This window comes from Chiroxiphia lanceolata, chromosome 7, assembly GCF_009829145.1.
Source record: "Chiroxiphia lanceolata isolate bChiLan1 chromosome 7, bChiLan1.pri, whole genome shotgun sequence".
NCBI classification, from domain to species: Eukaryota; Metazoa; Chordata; class Aves; order Passeriformes; family Pipridae; genus Chiroxiphia; species Chiroxiphia lanceolata.
The window spans coordinates 4,376,145-4,392,439 of NC_045643.1; the positions used below are offsets into that span (position 1 = coordinate 4,376,145).

The window sequence follows — 16,295 nt, forward strand, 5'->3', positions numbered from 1 at the left end:
GTCTTCATATAAAAAGAAAGATAAAACCAGAGACCATTAATTAGTGTCAACTCAATGATTTATGTTCAGCCTAAAAGTCATGTTGGTTGGTTGATAACAAATTCCTGGTGCCACCTTTAAGGGCAGTGTTCCAGAAATGATGTTTTAGATGAGATGTAATTTTTGGAGATTACAGCTTCAGGTAAGAAACTCACTGTAAAGAAAGATTTAAAAATTCCCTCTATTTGTCCTTAGATTCCTCTACCATAAATATGTATTTATATACAGAATATATGCATGAACAATGTGTATTGACAGTTTTGACCCCATAGCCCACGTTCTGAGGCAGTATGTTTGTGGCTGAACAAGAGATACTTGATTAAATGTAGCAGATTTCTAGCAATGAAAGGCTTCGGGATACTCAGTGTTTCAATTCTTGACCAAATTTAATTGAATTAATGGCATGTTCAGTACTATACAATTCTCTGTTGTGCCACTGTGATTTAACAAAAATGTGTTCCTGTTTTGGCTCTTTCCTTTGATTTTTTTTTTCTTCTTTTCTTTCTCTTCGAGCACCGAAAGGAGTAACCTATCGAGCTTTTGCTGGAGGATGTTATAAATGAAAATTTAGTAACCATTCCATCAGCTTTGTAACCTGGGAGAAGTGATGTGTGCATGGTAGGGGATTCTTAGGGAAGACTGAAAGCGTCACTGAAATTTGTCACTTCGAGAGCTCCCACCTTGGTTTGCTCTCATTTCAATTAAAATTTATCACCTGGGATCAATGTAGATGTAATGTAGATATTTTGAAGTTTTGGAACAGAAGAGTTAGAAATACTTGACCTACTAAATTTGCCTTTTCATTCACACATGCCAATAGAAAGCACAAATAATCAATTTCTTTAGTTTCTTTATCAGCGTAAAAATGAGGTCTTTTGAAGTTACAGCAAATTTAATTCTTTAAATATAGCTCTGACATATCATTACCCCAGATTTCTACTTTGAAAATAAACCATTATATTGTTATTGACTTTCTCCCACCCCATTAAAATATCATCACTGTAAATGTGCAGCTTTTGTCCCACTTCTATTCCACATAGCCTTAAGAGAGGATCTTTATAATGATTTTTGGGTTTGTAGTTCTGTGACAGCAGTATTTTTGGCAAGGAATTGTGCTTGTAAATGGCAAATATAAGTTGGTTTTTTTAATAGAAGGCTGTATGGAAATATATAAAGTAGTCTTGTAGTCATGGTGGCACAGCAGGCAGCTGTAGTTCCTGAGTAAAATTTGGGTGAGGTGAAATGAATCTTTAGGAAAGGCATAAAAAAAGAATTGAATTAGGAAAATATGGAGTAGCTGAAGAGAAACAAAAGCATTTAAACACTCTTCAGTCATAGTACCTATCAAAGAGCTGCCTAATTTTTCATTGCTCAGGTTTTATTTATGTAATTTTTCAATTTGAGCAACTAAAAATCACTGAGGCAAAAAAGTGACATGACTAAAATAAGAATAAAATAGAATTAAATACCTGTCTCCAAGTTCTGGTCTTAAGCATCCATTTTTATTTTATTAATGGTAGTTGTTTGTTTTATGGGTATATTCTACCATAACTTATATTTCTGATTTAAGGCGTTTTTCAGGCTAAATGTAATTTATAAGTAAAAGTTCTGTTCCAGCATAATTTAAATGAAAAAACTAGAAGCTGTTGTGGGTTTTTGCTATGTGACTGTATCAAATGTGTAGCTTGAAGATCATTGAGTGTGTTATTTCTAGAATCACTGAGGTTGTATTACGTTATTATTATTATCTACGGTTGTATTGCAAAAATATTTAACCTGTGAGCACACATCACTTAACCAGTTACAAAGAGAGATAAAGGAATCTATAAATTTTGCATTTACAAGATCCTGCACCGAAGGCATTGTAAGTTACTCTTTCTGGGCACCGCAGGTTCGAGCAGCACCGACATTAAAGAAAACCGCAATGTGGACAACGTTCCCCCCAAAGACAGCAGTGGGACAGGGGCCGGGGAGGGGACACAGCTCTCCAACGGTGGCAGCAGCAGCAGCAGGAAGAGACCTTTGGAGGAGGGCAACAATGGCCATTCCAAATTTCGCCTCAAGAAGAGGAAGAAAATGCCCGGCCCTGTTCTGCCAAAGAACGCCCTGATGCAACTTAATGAGATCAAACCTGGTTTACAGTACAAACTCCTCTCCCAGACAGGGCCAGTCCATGCCCCCATGTTCGTGATGGCAGTGGAAGTCAATGGGCAGGTGTTTGAGGGATCTGGCCCAACGAAAAAGAAAGCCAAGCTTCACGCTGCCGAGAAGGCTCTGCGGTCTTTTGTCCAGTTCCCAAATGCCTCGGAAGCCCACCTGGCAATGGGAAGGACTCTGTCGGTCAACACAGACTTCACGTCTGACCAAGCGGACTTCCCTGACACCCTTTTCAATGGGTTCGAAACGCCAGTCCCTTCCGATGCTTCCTTTTACCTTGGCTCCAACGGGGACGGCTCCTTTAGCTCTGGTGGGGAATACGGTTTGCCGTCATCCACTGTGGCCAGCACCCTTTCCCAGTCGCCTCTGCCCCCGCCGTCACCCTACCCCACTGCCAGTGGCAAGAACCCCGTCATGATCCTCAATGAGCTGCGGCCGGGGCTGAAGTACGAGTTTCTCTCGGAGAGCGGAGAGAGCCACGCCAAAAACTTTGTCATGGCTGTGGCAGTGGATGGTCAGACTTTTGAGGGCTCGGGAAGGAACAAGAAGCTGGCAAAAGCTCGGGCGGCTCAGTCGGCCCTGGCATCCTTGTTTAACATGCAGCTGGACCAGACTCCATCTCGGCAACCCATTCCCAGCGAGGGGCTCCAGTTGCACTTGCCACAGGTGAGAAACCCTCTGGGTGTTGTTGGTAGCTTTTGGGTGATGACCAGGAGGAGCCAAGTCGTGCATACTGAGTCAGCTCTAACAGCATTTCGGCTGTTTATTCTGCTTCTGTAGAGCTGTGTGTGCATGTATATATATATATATGTCTGTATATATGTATTATACCACTTATGGCTTCTTACAATTTCATGAGCTCTTTGTATTCTCTTGCACAGAGAGGAGGCTTTGTTGATGATGTTTTCAGCCTTGATCATGTCATGTAAAAGAGCCCCAGCCCCAGTGCAGTGCCAGCTTGGATTATGGTTTATGCTGAGGAAAGGTTGAATCGCATCTTGCTCATCTCAGGCAGCAAGACTTAATTCAAGCTCAAGTCAGAATTACTGCTTTAAGTAAAACTATTATTTAATACAACAGTTCTTAGCAAAGAAGAAAATTGTTCTCTTCTGCAAACAGAAATTGTTGGTGTGAACAGAGCTGAGTGATGGAAGTCAAGGTCAGATTAAGTGAGACTGATGCAGTTGCCACTGATTTCCAGGGTCTAAACACAATCAGAGTGCATATATCCAAGATGTGTGGTTCAATAGCTGTCATCTGAAGGGTTGTGCTCTAAGCAAATTAATTAATATGCACATGGAAGTTACTTAGGCAAGTAAATCTTGGATGAGAAAGAATTTAAATCAAATAATTAATGAACTAGGGAAAATATCAACCATACCAGGCATAGACCAAAAATTTAAAGTAGATGGAATGGAGTAATTTTTATTTTTCTAATGAAGACTAATTCTCCCATGTTTTCTTGCTTGTGTTTCTCCCCAGTCAAACTATGCTAATGATTATTTGACTGCTTTCTACTGCATCTCTCGGGTCTTTTTAATGATATATACCTGTCTAAATTCAAATATTTGCCTGTGACTTTTTTTAAACTTTCTGTTTATTATGAGAATTTTAAGGCCTTGACCTTTTCAATCTCAAAACCATTGTTTTAGATTTTGTTATTATTCTAAGAGTATAAGTATTTTATGTTGTTTTCTCAAAATGAATGGACAATATGCATATTTTAGAACTTCCTATATGCTTTCTTTCACTGTTGCACAATTATTGTGTTACTTATGTTTCCTTCATTTTTGAATCCAGGGTCATGGTATTTTGTGTATTAAAATTTCTTCAGTAGATTCAGTAATTTCAGTTTGCATTCTCTGCTCCGCTTTTAAAAGTGGATTTGATCCAGACACCAAAAAAATTTCCCTGCGAGTAATTTATGTGTTATTAGTTCTCGAATCAGTAAAATGGTGAAAACTGGAATAGGGTAGTGTGAAAAAGCCCGAGGTGAGATGGGAAAGATCTACATGGGTGCTGCCTAATGTACAGCTGATTTCAAGTCATTTTTTCATTCAGGGGCTTTTGATCAGCTTGTTGTCAAGATATCATCCTTTCTGCACTTCACTATGTTGTATTGCTTTGATTTTAATTATAATTAGCCACTGAGTTATTGGAATTATATCAGGTCTGTTACATATTAGTGATTTTCATCTGGTATGTATTTGATTATTTAAGCATTTGTGGTATTTTTAAGTCCTGCTTTATTTATTCATTTTTTTTAAAGTCTGTGAGTTGTTTTAACTTTTTAGACTCTTACTGTGTAAAAGAGTGTTAAATTCAGAGATACTCCTAAAGTGGGGGAAGTTGGAGAGTACAGGAATGATGTGAATGAGGATACGATTTGTTGTAGGCCATGGACCAAATAAAAAAACGTTGATTGGGTTGGAAAAATGGAAACTAGAAACATGCAAGGGAGGAAAAATTCAAATACCAAATGCTTAGGGGAAATAATAGAAGTACAGTGTGGTTGTGCTGAGGAAGGTGTTGGAACTGACTGCCTGGGTGGCAGGTTCCAAACCTGCTTGTAAGTTGAGGTGTTCATTTGTGGTGAGAAAAGTGGATGAAGTGAGAAGTGTCAAGAGGAAAGATGATCCCTGTGACAGGGGTGGTCAGGGGTATGGCTGAAATGCACATCTGTGATCCCACCAGACCTCCTGGTAACTGCAGGGGCCCCAAGGGAAATTAAATGCGGAAATACAAGGTATCAAATGGTTCACAAGGGCAATTGCAATCAAAAACCAGGTTATGGCATGGGGGTAGGTATAATCTTACAGTCTGTACAGGGAATTACTGAGGTGCTGATGCTGTGATTTTAATTTAAGCTTGTCTGCTTGCTCCCAGCCTGACTTTTTGTGAGGGACAAAGCAAGATTCACTGCAGTGAGGAACAATTCTGTGCTGGGAAAGTGAGTTAAAGTCAGTAAGACACTCAACATGTGCCTCACAGTGGGTAAAAATGCCCCACTGAAAAAATCAGCACTCGTGCATTCATCACCTTGGCAGTGGGTGTGTTAGGATTGAAGAGGTTGTCAGACTTGCAATTAGAGAGACTTGCCTCTTCAAAGCAAGGAAAATATTTTTATGGTTAGCTCTGCTCTGTGAATTGATCATAAAATCATAGAATCACAGAATGGCTTGGGTTGGAAGGGCAGGAACGCCTTCCACTAGCCCAGGTTGCTCCAAGCCCCATCCAACCTGGCCTTGGACATTTCCAGGGATGGGGCAGCCACAGCTTCTCTGTGCAACCTATGCCAGGGCCTCACTCACCACCCTCACAGGGAAGGATTTCTTCCCACTATCCCATCTAACCCCGCCTCTGTCAGTGGGAAGCCCTTCCCTCCAGTCCTGTCACTCCATGCCCTTGTCCAAAGTCCCTTTCCAGCTCTCTCAGAGCCCCTTTAGGCACCAGAAGGGGCTCTAAGGTCTCACCGGAGCCTTCTCCAGGCTGAACAACTCTGGCTCCCTTAGTCCGTCTCCGGAGCAGAGGGGCTCCAGCTCTGGAGTATCTCCACGGCCTCCTCTCCAATAGGTGCCTGTATCTTTTTTTGTTGGAGGCCCCAGAACTGGATGCAACAATGAGGGGGTGTCTCACAAGAGCAGAGTAGAGAGGAAGAATCCCCCCCCCTCAACAACCACCCTCACATTACCTCCCACTCCTCAATGCAAGGAGCCACAGGATATACCAGGGGCTCTAAAATGTTTCCTCCAAGTTTCATTCTTTTCCACAGAAGAAAACTGGTTGTTTCAGCATTCTTAGATTAGTACCATTAAGAAGTTTAACTGCATGGCTTGTTTGCAGACTTAACAGTTGATGAGTACTGGAGAAGACAGCAAAATCTGGTTTCTGGGACAAAGATTATTGTTGAGCACTCAACCACAGCAAGAGCCATGCTGGGCCAGGCAAAAGCTCCTTCTCACACATGTCCCATCCCCTCTGCCACATCCCTGCCATCAGCCCCAGCACTGGGAAGCGTGAGGTTTGCAGGGGATGCTGGTGCTGGCTGAGACTATCTCCACTCACAGAGCTGATCCTGCTGTTGAGCATCGCCTTGAACATCTTAAGAGATGGGACAAGGATGTCCATGGACATCTCAGGAGCAGTGGATGCTCCCTCAGACTTGCTTATTTCTTCATTTTTGGTGTCTTTATCATCCTGAGAGAAGTCTCCCAGAGACCACTTGCTTTCTCTCCTTTGTTTCTTTTCCCTTAGACACTCCCTGCTTCCCAAGGAAGGCTGGGAAGGGTCTCACACCTCTGTCAAAGGTGGGATAGTGCTGTCCCTAAAAGACTCAGACCAACACCAAATGCTTTGGAAAAAAACTGAGAAAAGAACATATTGGTAGTGGTAATTCCCCAGCCAGTCCAGGCTGCTGGCATCACTCAGGGGAGTGTTTTCCATCAGATGATGGGAGCCTACTGGTGGAGCTATCACCTCTTTAGGCCACTGATGACCTCTGTTAGAAAACTTATATGGAGGTTTTCCTAATGCTATTTCCCGGATTTCCTCAAACTGCTTGCTTAAAAAGATAGCTGATTAGTCAGGTTGTGCAGAGAGGTAGAAATTGGAATTGTAAATATTGAGGCTTAAATACAGAGTTAAATACAGACTGTTGTGAGGGAAAGCAAGCTGAGCTACACAAGTAAGCAGTGTAGCTGCAGATGAGATAAATTTGAAAAAAACTCCACTAAAGAGAGTTTTTTTAATCATTCACCTAACTGCATTTATTCATTTTATCCTTTATATTGTTGTGGGCAAACATTGAAACAAAACATTAAGTGGGAGAAATGGAGTGAGAACCATTACTGCAAGGGCTACTGGTACTTAAAGTGCTTTTTTAATCCTTGTAATAATTGCTGTGCAATTGGAAGAAATGTAGAAGATGTATCAGCATAAGCAGTGAGAGACTCTACAGCCAGGCAGAATTTTCTTTAAATCAATACAGGAAAGTTTGGAGCATTATAAAACAATTACCCTGTTTTATTAGCGTAGATATGTTTCTATCTTCTTTGAATTGAGTGTGCTGGTCTTTGTTAGAGTGGAGGACCTGGCTGACCTTGATTTTACCTGCTGTGGAAAGTTCACATAAGCCCTAAACTGTGAAGGTAAGGAAAAAAAAAAACAACATGAAGGAGAACATTTCTGCTTGAGAAGGATCCCTGGAGATCCAAGGAGAGCACAGAAGTCTTGGGTCAGTTCCCTGGGGAGAGCTGTGTGCTCTGGGCCCAGGCAGTTCCCTTCTCCTGCTGCCTCTGATTCCACCATGCAAGTCATCACCAGCATTCAGCATGGATGGTCTCCATGACCTGCCATGGTCTTCCTCCAGCTCCAGGTGGACCTGGACTTCATCAGATTAAGGATATCTTCAAATATGGATGGTCAGGGTGGTTCTGGTACAACACTGCTGCAAGATGTGTATTGCCAAAACCAGTCTGTGTGTGTAGAAAAGGAGTGGATTCACTGTAACTTCATCAGAGAAAAGGACAATGCACCCAAAATATCTTGGAGCTCACATGCCTTGCCGAGCCAACTGTCAGATATTTTAGGTCTTTCCTTTTTTGAATTATCCAACTTTGAATAATGATTTAATGCAGGAGCAGGGATAGAGAAACTCTGTATGAGATGTTAGGGCATTCATGGGGAAGGTGAGACATGAGTTCAGTTTCTGTTCTGATTAATATTTATTTACATGAAAGGCAGTAGAGTCAGAGTGAGATGTGAAAGATCCCTCCCCATGCCTGGGATTGTGGAAACAGCTTCAAGTCCTTGGTTTTCAGATGGGGACAGCAAGGACATCCTTTTTTGGCCAGTAAATTTTGTTCCCAGCACTGCACTGGTCTGTTCATCGCCAACCTTATTCTCATCTCTTTCATGCTCTTAACTATGTCAATCCTTCTGGGACAGAAGGATAATTCTTCTAATTTATTGGGTAAATATTCTTATAAAAGACCGAAGTGACTTCAGTGACTACATCTATAGGCATTTAACAGTGTTTATTCCTCACCACCCAGCTGTTGTCACACAATTTGAGTATCAAATTGAAATAAAAAATCTTTAATATACCTGCCTGGGTTTTGGCAGTGATTTCCTCCCCACCCCCTCCCCTCCAGTTCCTCCTGGATCGTTTGCATCTCCAGTGGTCATTTTGTCTCAGTTGAGTTCTGTCTAGTCCTTTTTATCAGCCCTCCACAGTGTCTGGTTCTGTGTTCATCCAAGTGGTTTTAGGTTTCCTTGCCAGCAGCTTAGTTCCAGGCTGCAGCCCCATCCCTTTCTGCTGCACCAGCTTCCATCATCCCAGAGGGACTCACCATGTTCTCATTTGTCTACCAATGCTACAGTTTCCACTGCTTTGCTTGTTACGTGAAAAAAAGCATCCTTTTGGAAAAAAGCGAATGTATCCACCCTGTATGCCAGCATCCTACCCAGCTGCTGTTCAGGTAACCTTTTGTCAGAGGTATTGGCAGATATTAGTTTCTTCCCAGGAACACCTGGCAGTTTCATTTCCCAGCTTTGGGAAAGACTCCTCCAGTTACCACTCATCACACTCACTTTTTTTTTTTCTGAGAAAAGGTGAATTGTGTTGTTTATTCTCTGGGTGGCAAGCCTTTCTGGCAGGTTTGAAGCCTCTCTGAAGCATGGAATCATAGAATAGTTTGGGTTGGAAGGGACCTGAAGCATATATTCTCTTTGTGGATCAGGTCCATCCCTATTTGGAACAGCTTCTTTCCCCAGGATATTCCATGTCATTCAGCATGATTTTACCATTGCCTGGTAGTTTGTCAGCTGCCAGCCATGTTCTCCTGTCCAGCACTTCACGGTGTAAGGTAGAGCAGAAAATATATGGATTACAGAAATGAGAGCATAAAACTTGCAGCTGGGAAGCAGTATCCATAATTGTGCAGTGAGGTTATGGATAAAACAGTGGCATGGGGACTCAGTGCCTTGACCCTGCAGTGATCTGCCCACATGGCTACAGGGAGGTTAATAATCATTTAAGACTTTTGTGGTTTAATTTTCCATTTCTAAAACCAGGATGACTAAAAAAAACCCCATAATTATTTGCTTTCTGTTTCGTGTATTTACCTTAAAGTTCAGCTTTCTGTATTCAGTAAGTACTAGCACAATTAAATGCAGATTTAGTCTGTGGTTGTTGTGCTGTCAGAGCATGGACTTGAACCCAGTTTTGGGTCCTGCAACAAAAAGGCCTAGTCTGAAAATCAGTGCCTGACCAGACATGTTCATAGCCTCTGAGAAAAATTGTGTTCCTGAAAAATACAGTAAGTTTCTGAATTGCATCTATTCAAATGCATCAAGAAAATTGGTGTTTGCCATGTCAAGAGTCTTCTGACTCCACAAGTTGTGCAATCACAAAACATGGACCAAGGCTGGCGCAGAAGTGACCTGACTGCTGGTCAGTGTCTTCTGGCAGACTCTGGAAAAAGCTGTCGAGCTCTGGAACACATGAGCTTTAGTTATTCCTTCCTTGACTGCGAAACCTTTTCCAGAAGGAAGTTAACATTGAGAGCATCTCCACATTATTTCTAGGCTGTTGGTTCTCATGAACCTTGTTAAGGAAATGAGGGTGAGTGGAGCTGGCAGTCTTCAAACATTTTTCTTTTTTTTTTCCTCTTCTTTTTCCCCTTCTTTCCCCCTTCTTTCCCCCTTCTTTTCTCTTTTCCCTTTCTTTTCCCTTTCTTTTCCCTTTCTTTTCCCTTCCTTTTCCCTTTCTTTTCCCTTTCTTTTCCCTTTCTTTTTCCTTTCTTTTCCCTTTCTTTTCCTTTCTTTTCCCCTTCTTTCTCTCTTCCCCTTCTCTTTTCCCTTTCCTCCCTAGCAGTCTGTTTTTAGAACTGATTGTATTCAAGAGTTTGTGCCCTTTCAGCTGGGTGCCCTGTCTCTCTATACTGCTGCCCATCAGCTGTGTTGATTTGCCCTGGGCTCTCTGGAAGGGTGATGATAGTGATGATGTTCCATTCCTGAGAGCCCAAAACAAGTGTGCAAGCAGATGACACTCATCAACAAGTGTCCTTTTGGGCTTGACGTATTTGCTTACATGTATGTTTAGCATCACATTGGATGCTTGGGTATTCAAGACGTCTGTATCACAGAATCCCAGAATGGTTTGGGTTGGAAGGGGCCATGAAGCTCATCTCATTCCAACCCCCTGCCATGGGCAGGGACACCTTCCACTAGCCCAGGTTGCTCCAAGCCCTGTCCAACCTGGCCTTGAACACTTCCAGGGATGGGGCAGCCACAGCTTCTCTGGGCAACCGATGCCAGGGCCTCACTCAACATCTGTATGGCACTGGCAGGTGTGACACAGGACCTGTGTCCTTGTGGTGTGTGAACCTGTGGGCCAGTTGTATACCCCAGAACATCTCAGGTGCTGCTGGTTGTCAGCACATGGTTGCCTTGGCTTCAGTTTCTTTTCATGTGAAAATCCAACTATTTGGTCTCGACTCATCTGTTCTAACTGTTACAGTTCACGCTGTAAAAGTTCAACTTACAAGTTCAAACCTCGAAAACAGCAGGTAGGATGAGCTGCAGTGTTGAACTGAATTGTCATTCAACAGGATCAGGACTGGTAGTTTGAAGTTTTCCTTAATTTTCGAAGTTTATCCCCCTTGCAGCCTGACTGATAAGGCTGCAAATGTGACTGTTCAAGTTTTCCTGGGGGTGAAAAAGAGAAATCCTTCCTAATTTTGAGATAGCTTACTTGGGGTTAAATTTTCTATTCCTACCTTTGTATATGTCTTGTAAAAATAAGAAATAGAAAGTGTTAAACCAGTGTTGAAAGCAAAGTTGTCCTTATTTATGTAACAGCTAGATAAGGAATTAGATTGTTATAAAAGGTTGGTTTGAAGGGCCTGGATTTTTTTGCTTCTATTGTCTTGTCAGGTCCAATGTTAAGGATACTGAAATGATGCGTTTTGAGATTTGAGCATGAGAGTATAGACTTATCTGTCTATTTAGTTGTTCTCCCAAGCCTCAAATGGTCCTCACCATCATGAGCATTAGGTACTTTGATGCTTGGCTTAGGGCTGTCTAACCCTGTTTTAGTAGATGTGGAGCACACATACCTCTGCTTCTACTTGCAGAGAGCTGCGAGTGATGCCTCAATGTCAATTTTTAAAGTGAAAAATTAAAAACTCATTTCATTTATTATGTATAATCTCTTCAAACTGTAAATTTTTATAACTTATTGCTCCTGTAATTTTTATTTTTAATTTTTTTTTATTTTTCTAATATGCATTTTTTTGTGATCCCACAGGTTTTAGCTGATGCTGTTGCACGCTTGGTTGTAGATAAATTCAGTGATTTGACTGAAAATTTCACATCTCCGCATGCACGTCGAAAAGTTCTTGCTGGAATTGTCATGACAACAGGTAAATTGAAAAAAAAAAGTAGTATTTTAACTGCTTAAATACAAGAGCTCTGTTTGCATTCTAGTAAACTACCTTTTTTCAGTCAAGCGGTATTGAAATATATTTTTACTGTTTAATCTTGAAGGTGGACTAAATATAGTAAATAAATCTCAACTAAGGATATTTACAGAAAAGTTAGACCTGCAAGTACTTCTGTTTCCACAGAGTTCCAGTTTCCTGCCTGATTGAGACATCTGAGTAGCCCACGGTGTACAAAATGTAGCTTTTAAAATGAATCACAAAACTTTTTGAAAATAAATAAGTTTCCCCCCCATCAATCATGCAGATTGCATTCTTGTTTTCAGCCTATTATGTAAGAATTATGCTTCTTTCCAAGTTTTTAATATTTTGGACTTCGTTATTCTTGCTGTATTTTATTCTTAGTGCTTGATGGTGAGTCATTTTAGTAAAAATATCTGAAGAAAGCAGCTTAAGTTTTGGCAGATGGCAGTGGTGTGCACGTGTAAGCAGTGGTGTTGTGGTTCTCTGGCTGCTGACATGAGATCTGTGCTTGTCCGAATCTCCCAAAACAGTGAAGTTCTGCCCTAAACTGATCTACAACCACACTGCTGCTGAATTTTCCTCGTGCTAAGGTTGATCTTGGTCTTCAATCCATCTTAACCCTTGTTGGGACATTCATTTTGAGCCTCTCACGAGGCTGTCCCAGCTGTGTCCCCTCCTGGTCTCTTGCCCAGCCCCAGCACACGGGCCCTTGGCAGGTTTGGAAAGCCTTGATGCTCCTCAAGCACTGCTCAGGAACAGCCAAACCTCCATCTGGTACAAACACCATTTTAGCTCCAAATACAAAGCACTGTGAGGAACATGGTGTCGTTTTGTTTAATGTATTTTGTGGCATTTAAAAGGTTTTTATCTAATTACAGCCCTGTATCTGCAATTCTCAGAATAGCCATGTGCCAAAGAATCAAGACTTAATTAACACGTGAATACCTTTTGATTACCTGAAGAAATAGCTTTACACAGAATTAGAAAACATCTTTGCATGGATACATGTCTGGGGAACCTCTGGAATTAGATGACCCCATTGCATAGCCGTGTGTTACAGCTCCTTGCTTCTCCTCCAGCCCTTTGGGCAGGAGGGGCCTGCTGGGCTCAGGTTCATTTTTTTAACTTGTTGGGCTTTTTTTTCCCTGAGTGTCTTGCTAGGTGGCATTTTGACCTGTCTTTTTGAGTCCTTCATGCAGCTGGGATTTTTTTGAGTGATAAAGGTATTCTCTGTATAGAAAACACCCACCCAACGTATTTTTTTAAGTTCTGTTGTATGGGATGGTTTAATACCAAGAACTACACGTTATATTGCTGGTAATGTTTACGGTGATTTAAGCACTTAAATTTCTTCGTTCCCTAGTCTTACCTTCCTTGTTGTTAGTTCAGTACCCTTCTGTAATGTGCTGCTGCTTTAATAAACCAGTGCCTTTCAGATTTCTAAAGTCACTGTGAATGTCTGCATAGGTGGTCAGAAGGTACATGCTGAAAGTTACTGGCTGCCTGAACTTCAGGAAGAAAAGCACTTTGGGTCTCAAGCTTTAATAACTCTTCCTGAAGCAGCATTTTTTCCCTGCAGGTTTTCAATTTTTAACTTGTCTAAACTCCAACATGAAGAGCTCATGAGAACCAGAGACTGTACTGGTACAGGGAGGATATGGCTGACTGAAGCTTTTGTTTTAAAGAAAATAGTGGAAGAAAAAAAACATTTTTAAATAAGCAAACAGCACAAAAAAAAAGAGCCTTCTTTGGGTTTGGCAAGAAGATCACTCAGTAAATTATTTGTGATGTTAATTGCGTCTTCTTCCTGAAATTTTGTTTGGCAGGTACAGATGTGAAAGATGCCCTTGTAATAAGCGTTTCTACAGGAACAAAATGTATCAATGGTGAATACATGAGTGATCGTGGTCTTGCATTAAATGATTGCCACGCGGAAATTATAGCTCGACGGTGCCTGCTGAAGTTTCTGTATACACAACTTGAGCTTTACCTAAGGTAAGCTGGAGGGAAAAGGAAGATGAGCTGATACCACAGAGTTGAAAATCTGTCCATGTAAAACACGTGTCTTCATTATTTCAATGTGAAACTCTTGTCCTGTTGCATTAGGATGTTGAATTTAGAACTCGGGCCCTTTGCCCTCAAGTTTGACTTGAACAAAACATTTATTCAGTGAGGTGTCTCTCATGAAGGGGGAGGACAGGAAAAATAATTGGGAATAATTCTGTAAACTGCAGACATATAAATCAAAATAATATCAAGTGGGCTAAAAGGTGCTGGTGTTTCATTTGCTGGTAAGTGCCTGAAACCTCTTGACATCTGGAGATGTTTCGTGTCTTGGTGGTCCTTTAATTTTGTTAATTGTAATAACTGTTAGATTAATATTACAAAATTTTCAGCCATCCTGTGTTTGTTTTTAATGCCCTTTAAGACTGCACAGCTTGTGGCTATTCCCATGTTAATGTCAGTTTTGACTCTACCTTTCTTCTCTGTTTCAGCAATAAAGAAGATCAGCAAAAATCCATTTTTATCAGATCAGAGCAAGGCGGGTTTAAGCTGAAGGAGAATGTGCAGTTCCATCTCTATATCAGCACATCTCCTTGTGGTGATGCTCGGATTTTCTCACCCCACGAAGCAGCACAAGAGGGTATGACAGCAGTCCTCCTCAACCCCAGGGAGCTTAAATTATTCATGGAGCATGTACCAGTGGCATGGTTAAAATTTAGGTGTCTTCTTTCCTTTTAGCATAGAGGTGTGTTAGACAAAGATCTCTTCCAAAAAAATCTGAGCTGTTCTTTCTTTGTGGTAGAAGTTCAGTATAGAGTGATGAACCCTGTGGTCTTGAAGAGGCTGATGCTGAGATAAGCCAGTGAGTCAGCAAGTATTCCTACAGAACTAACCGTCCCTGTTTCCCTGTTTCCATCCTTTAACAGCGGTTCTCTGCATGCCCCTTCCACAGTCTGCCTTGTAACTTCATTTTAACGCTGTAACACACAGGGCAGAGCTGAAGAGCTGCCTACTGCTCCCGTAGCAAAAGCTTGATTTAACTGTAAGTGTGTCCTAGAAGGCAGTATTTGTGAGATATGTCTGATACTGTAGCTGATTTGCCAAGAGCAGTAGGAACTATGATGCAAGCGAGCAGTAACTGCAGACAAATACCTCAAATTGATTCTTCTTACTGTCATTCTGTCTGTAAAACCCTTTGAGAATGTTCCTCAGCTGACTCTAAGTGATTTTTGTCCTTCAGATCAAGGGGACAGGCACCCAAACCGCAAAGCCAGAGGACAGCTGCGGACAAAAATAGAATCTGGGGAAGGGACCATCCCTGTGCGCTCCACAACCACTATCCAGACGTGGGATGGTGTGTTGCAAGGAGAAAGGCTACTGACCATGTCCTGCAGTGACAAGATAGCAAGGTGAGACACTCAGCAATTGGTTCTTTGCTATTCATTTTACTGCTGAAGACGGGTATGCGCAAGGGGGTAATGGCCTTAAGCTGAAGCAGGGCAGGGTTAGATGGGATACTGGGAATAAATCCTTCCCTGTGAGGGTGGTGAGGCCCTGGCACAGGTTGCTCAGAGAAGCTGTGGCTGCCCATCCCTGGAAGTGTTCAAGGCCAGGTTGGACGGGGCTTGGAGCAACCTGGGCTAGTGGAAGGTGTCCCTGCCCATGGCAGGGAGTAGAACAAGATGAGCTTTAAGGTCCCTCCAACCCAAACCATTCTGAGATTCTAACAAGAAAGAGGAGTTTTATGGTACTTACAATGAATGTGTAGGGTATGATGGCCTATCTCATTAGACATAGCATGAGAGTGGCTGTAATCTATGATGAATCTCCTGCTTCTTCACCTGCAATTGGTGTCAGACCCTCTGCTGGCTTCATAGGCAAGGTGAAATCTTCTGTATTATTCAGCCACATAAAGTCATGACAGCTTTGTTTTGTATTTATATCACTCGGGGAATAGCAGAGGAATGTTTTAGATTTTTTTTTTTCCTGAAGTAGTATAGCATTATCAAAACAGTACAATAAATTATTGCATTATTTGGATAGCTCCTCCTATGATATACACCCTTGCCCCATCATTGAAATGTTCAGAGTCAGGGTTGGATGAGACTTGGAGCAACTTGGTCTAGTGGAAGGTGTCTCTGCCCATGGCAGGGGGTTGGAATGAGATGGTCTTGAAGGTCCCTTCCAGCCCAACCATTCTGAGATATCAAAGATACCTACATTTTCATACATAGATTAGAGTTTTATTATTTTGTACAGTGAAAAGTGTCCCTTTTAAAAAAATACTGAGACACACTTTTAGTTTTTAACTTTAAAATTATTTTAATTTAGTTTAAATAGTTTTATGATAGTGATTAAATATTTAGTTTCCAGAACCAGTACTTTAATTTATATTTCATCCAATTCCTTCTTTGTTGTCCTTTTTGACAAGATTAAGAGATTTTTTGTTGTTGTTTTCAAATTCATAAATGGACAAAGAAAATTTAGCAGTAGTATCCTTTAACAAGTATGGGAGAGTTGCAGCATAATTTTTTTTAAATGGAGTCTGTGTGTTTGCAGCCTCTGTGCTCTTGCAAAGGGATGAAAAATGCCAAATTTTTCAGCTAATGACATTTTAGTTATTTTTCA

At 41.4% G+C, this 16,295-nt stretch overlaps 1 protein-coding gene across 1 annotated transcript in view; it reads left to right on the forward strand.

The window, feature by feature from the left end:
- Window positions 1-16,295, forward strand: part of ADARB1 (adenosine deaminase RNA specific B1) — a 43,270-nt gene that overhangs the window by 11,327 nt on the left and 15,648 nt on the right. The window contains 5 exon segments of the mRNA XM_032692788.1: window positions 1,931-2,862; window positions 11,507-11,621; window positions 13,490-13,658; window positions 14,159-14,307; window positions 14,908-15,076. Coding sequence (XP_032548679.1) covers window positions 1,931-2,862; window positions 11,507-11,621; window positions 13,490-13,658; window positions 14,159-14,307; window positions 14,908-15,076 — 1,534 coding nt within the window.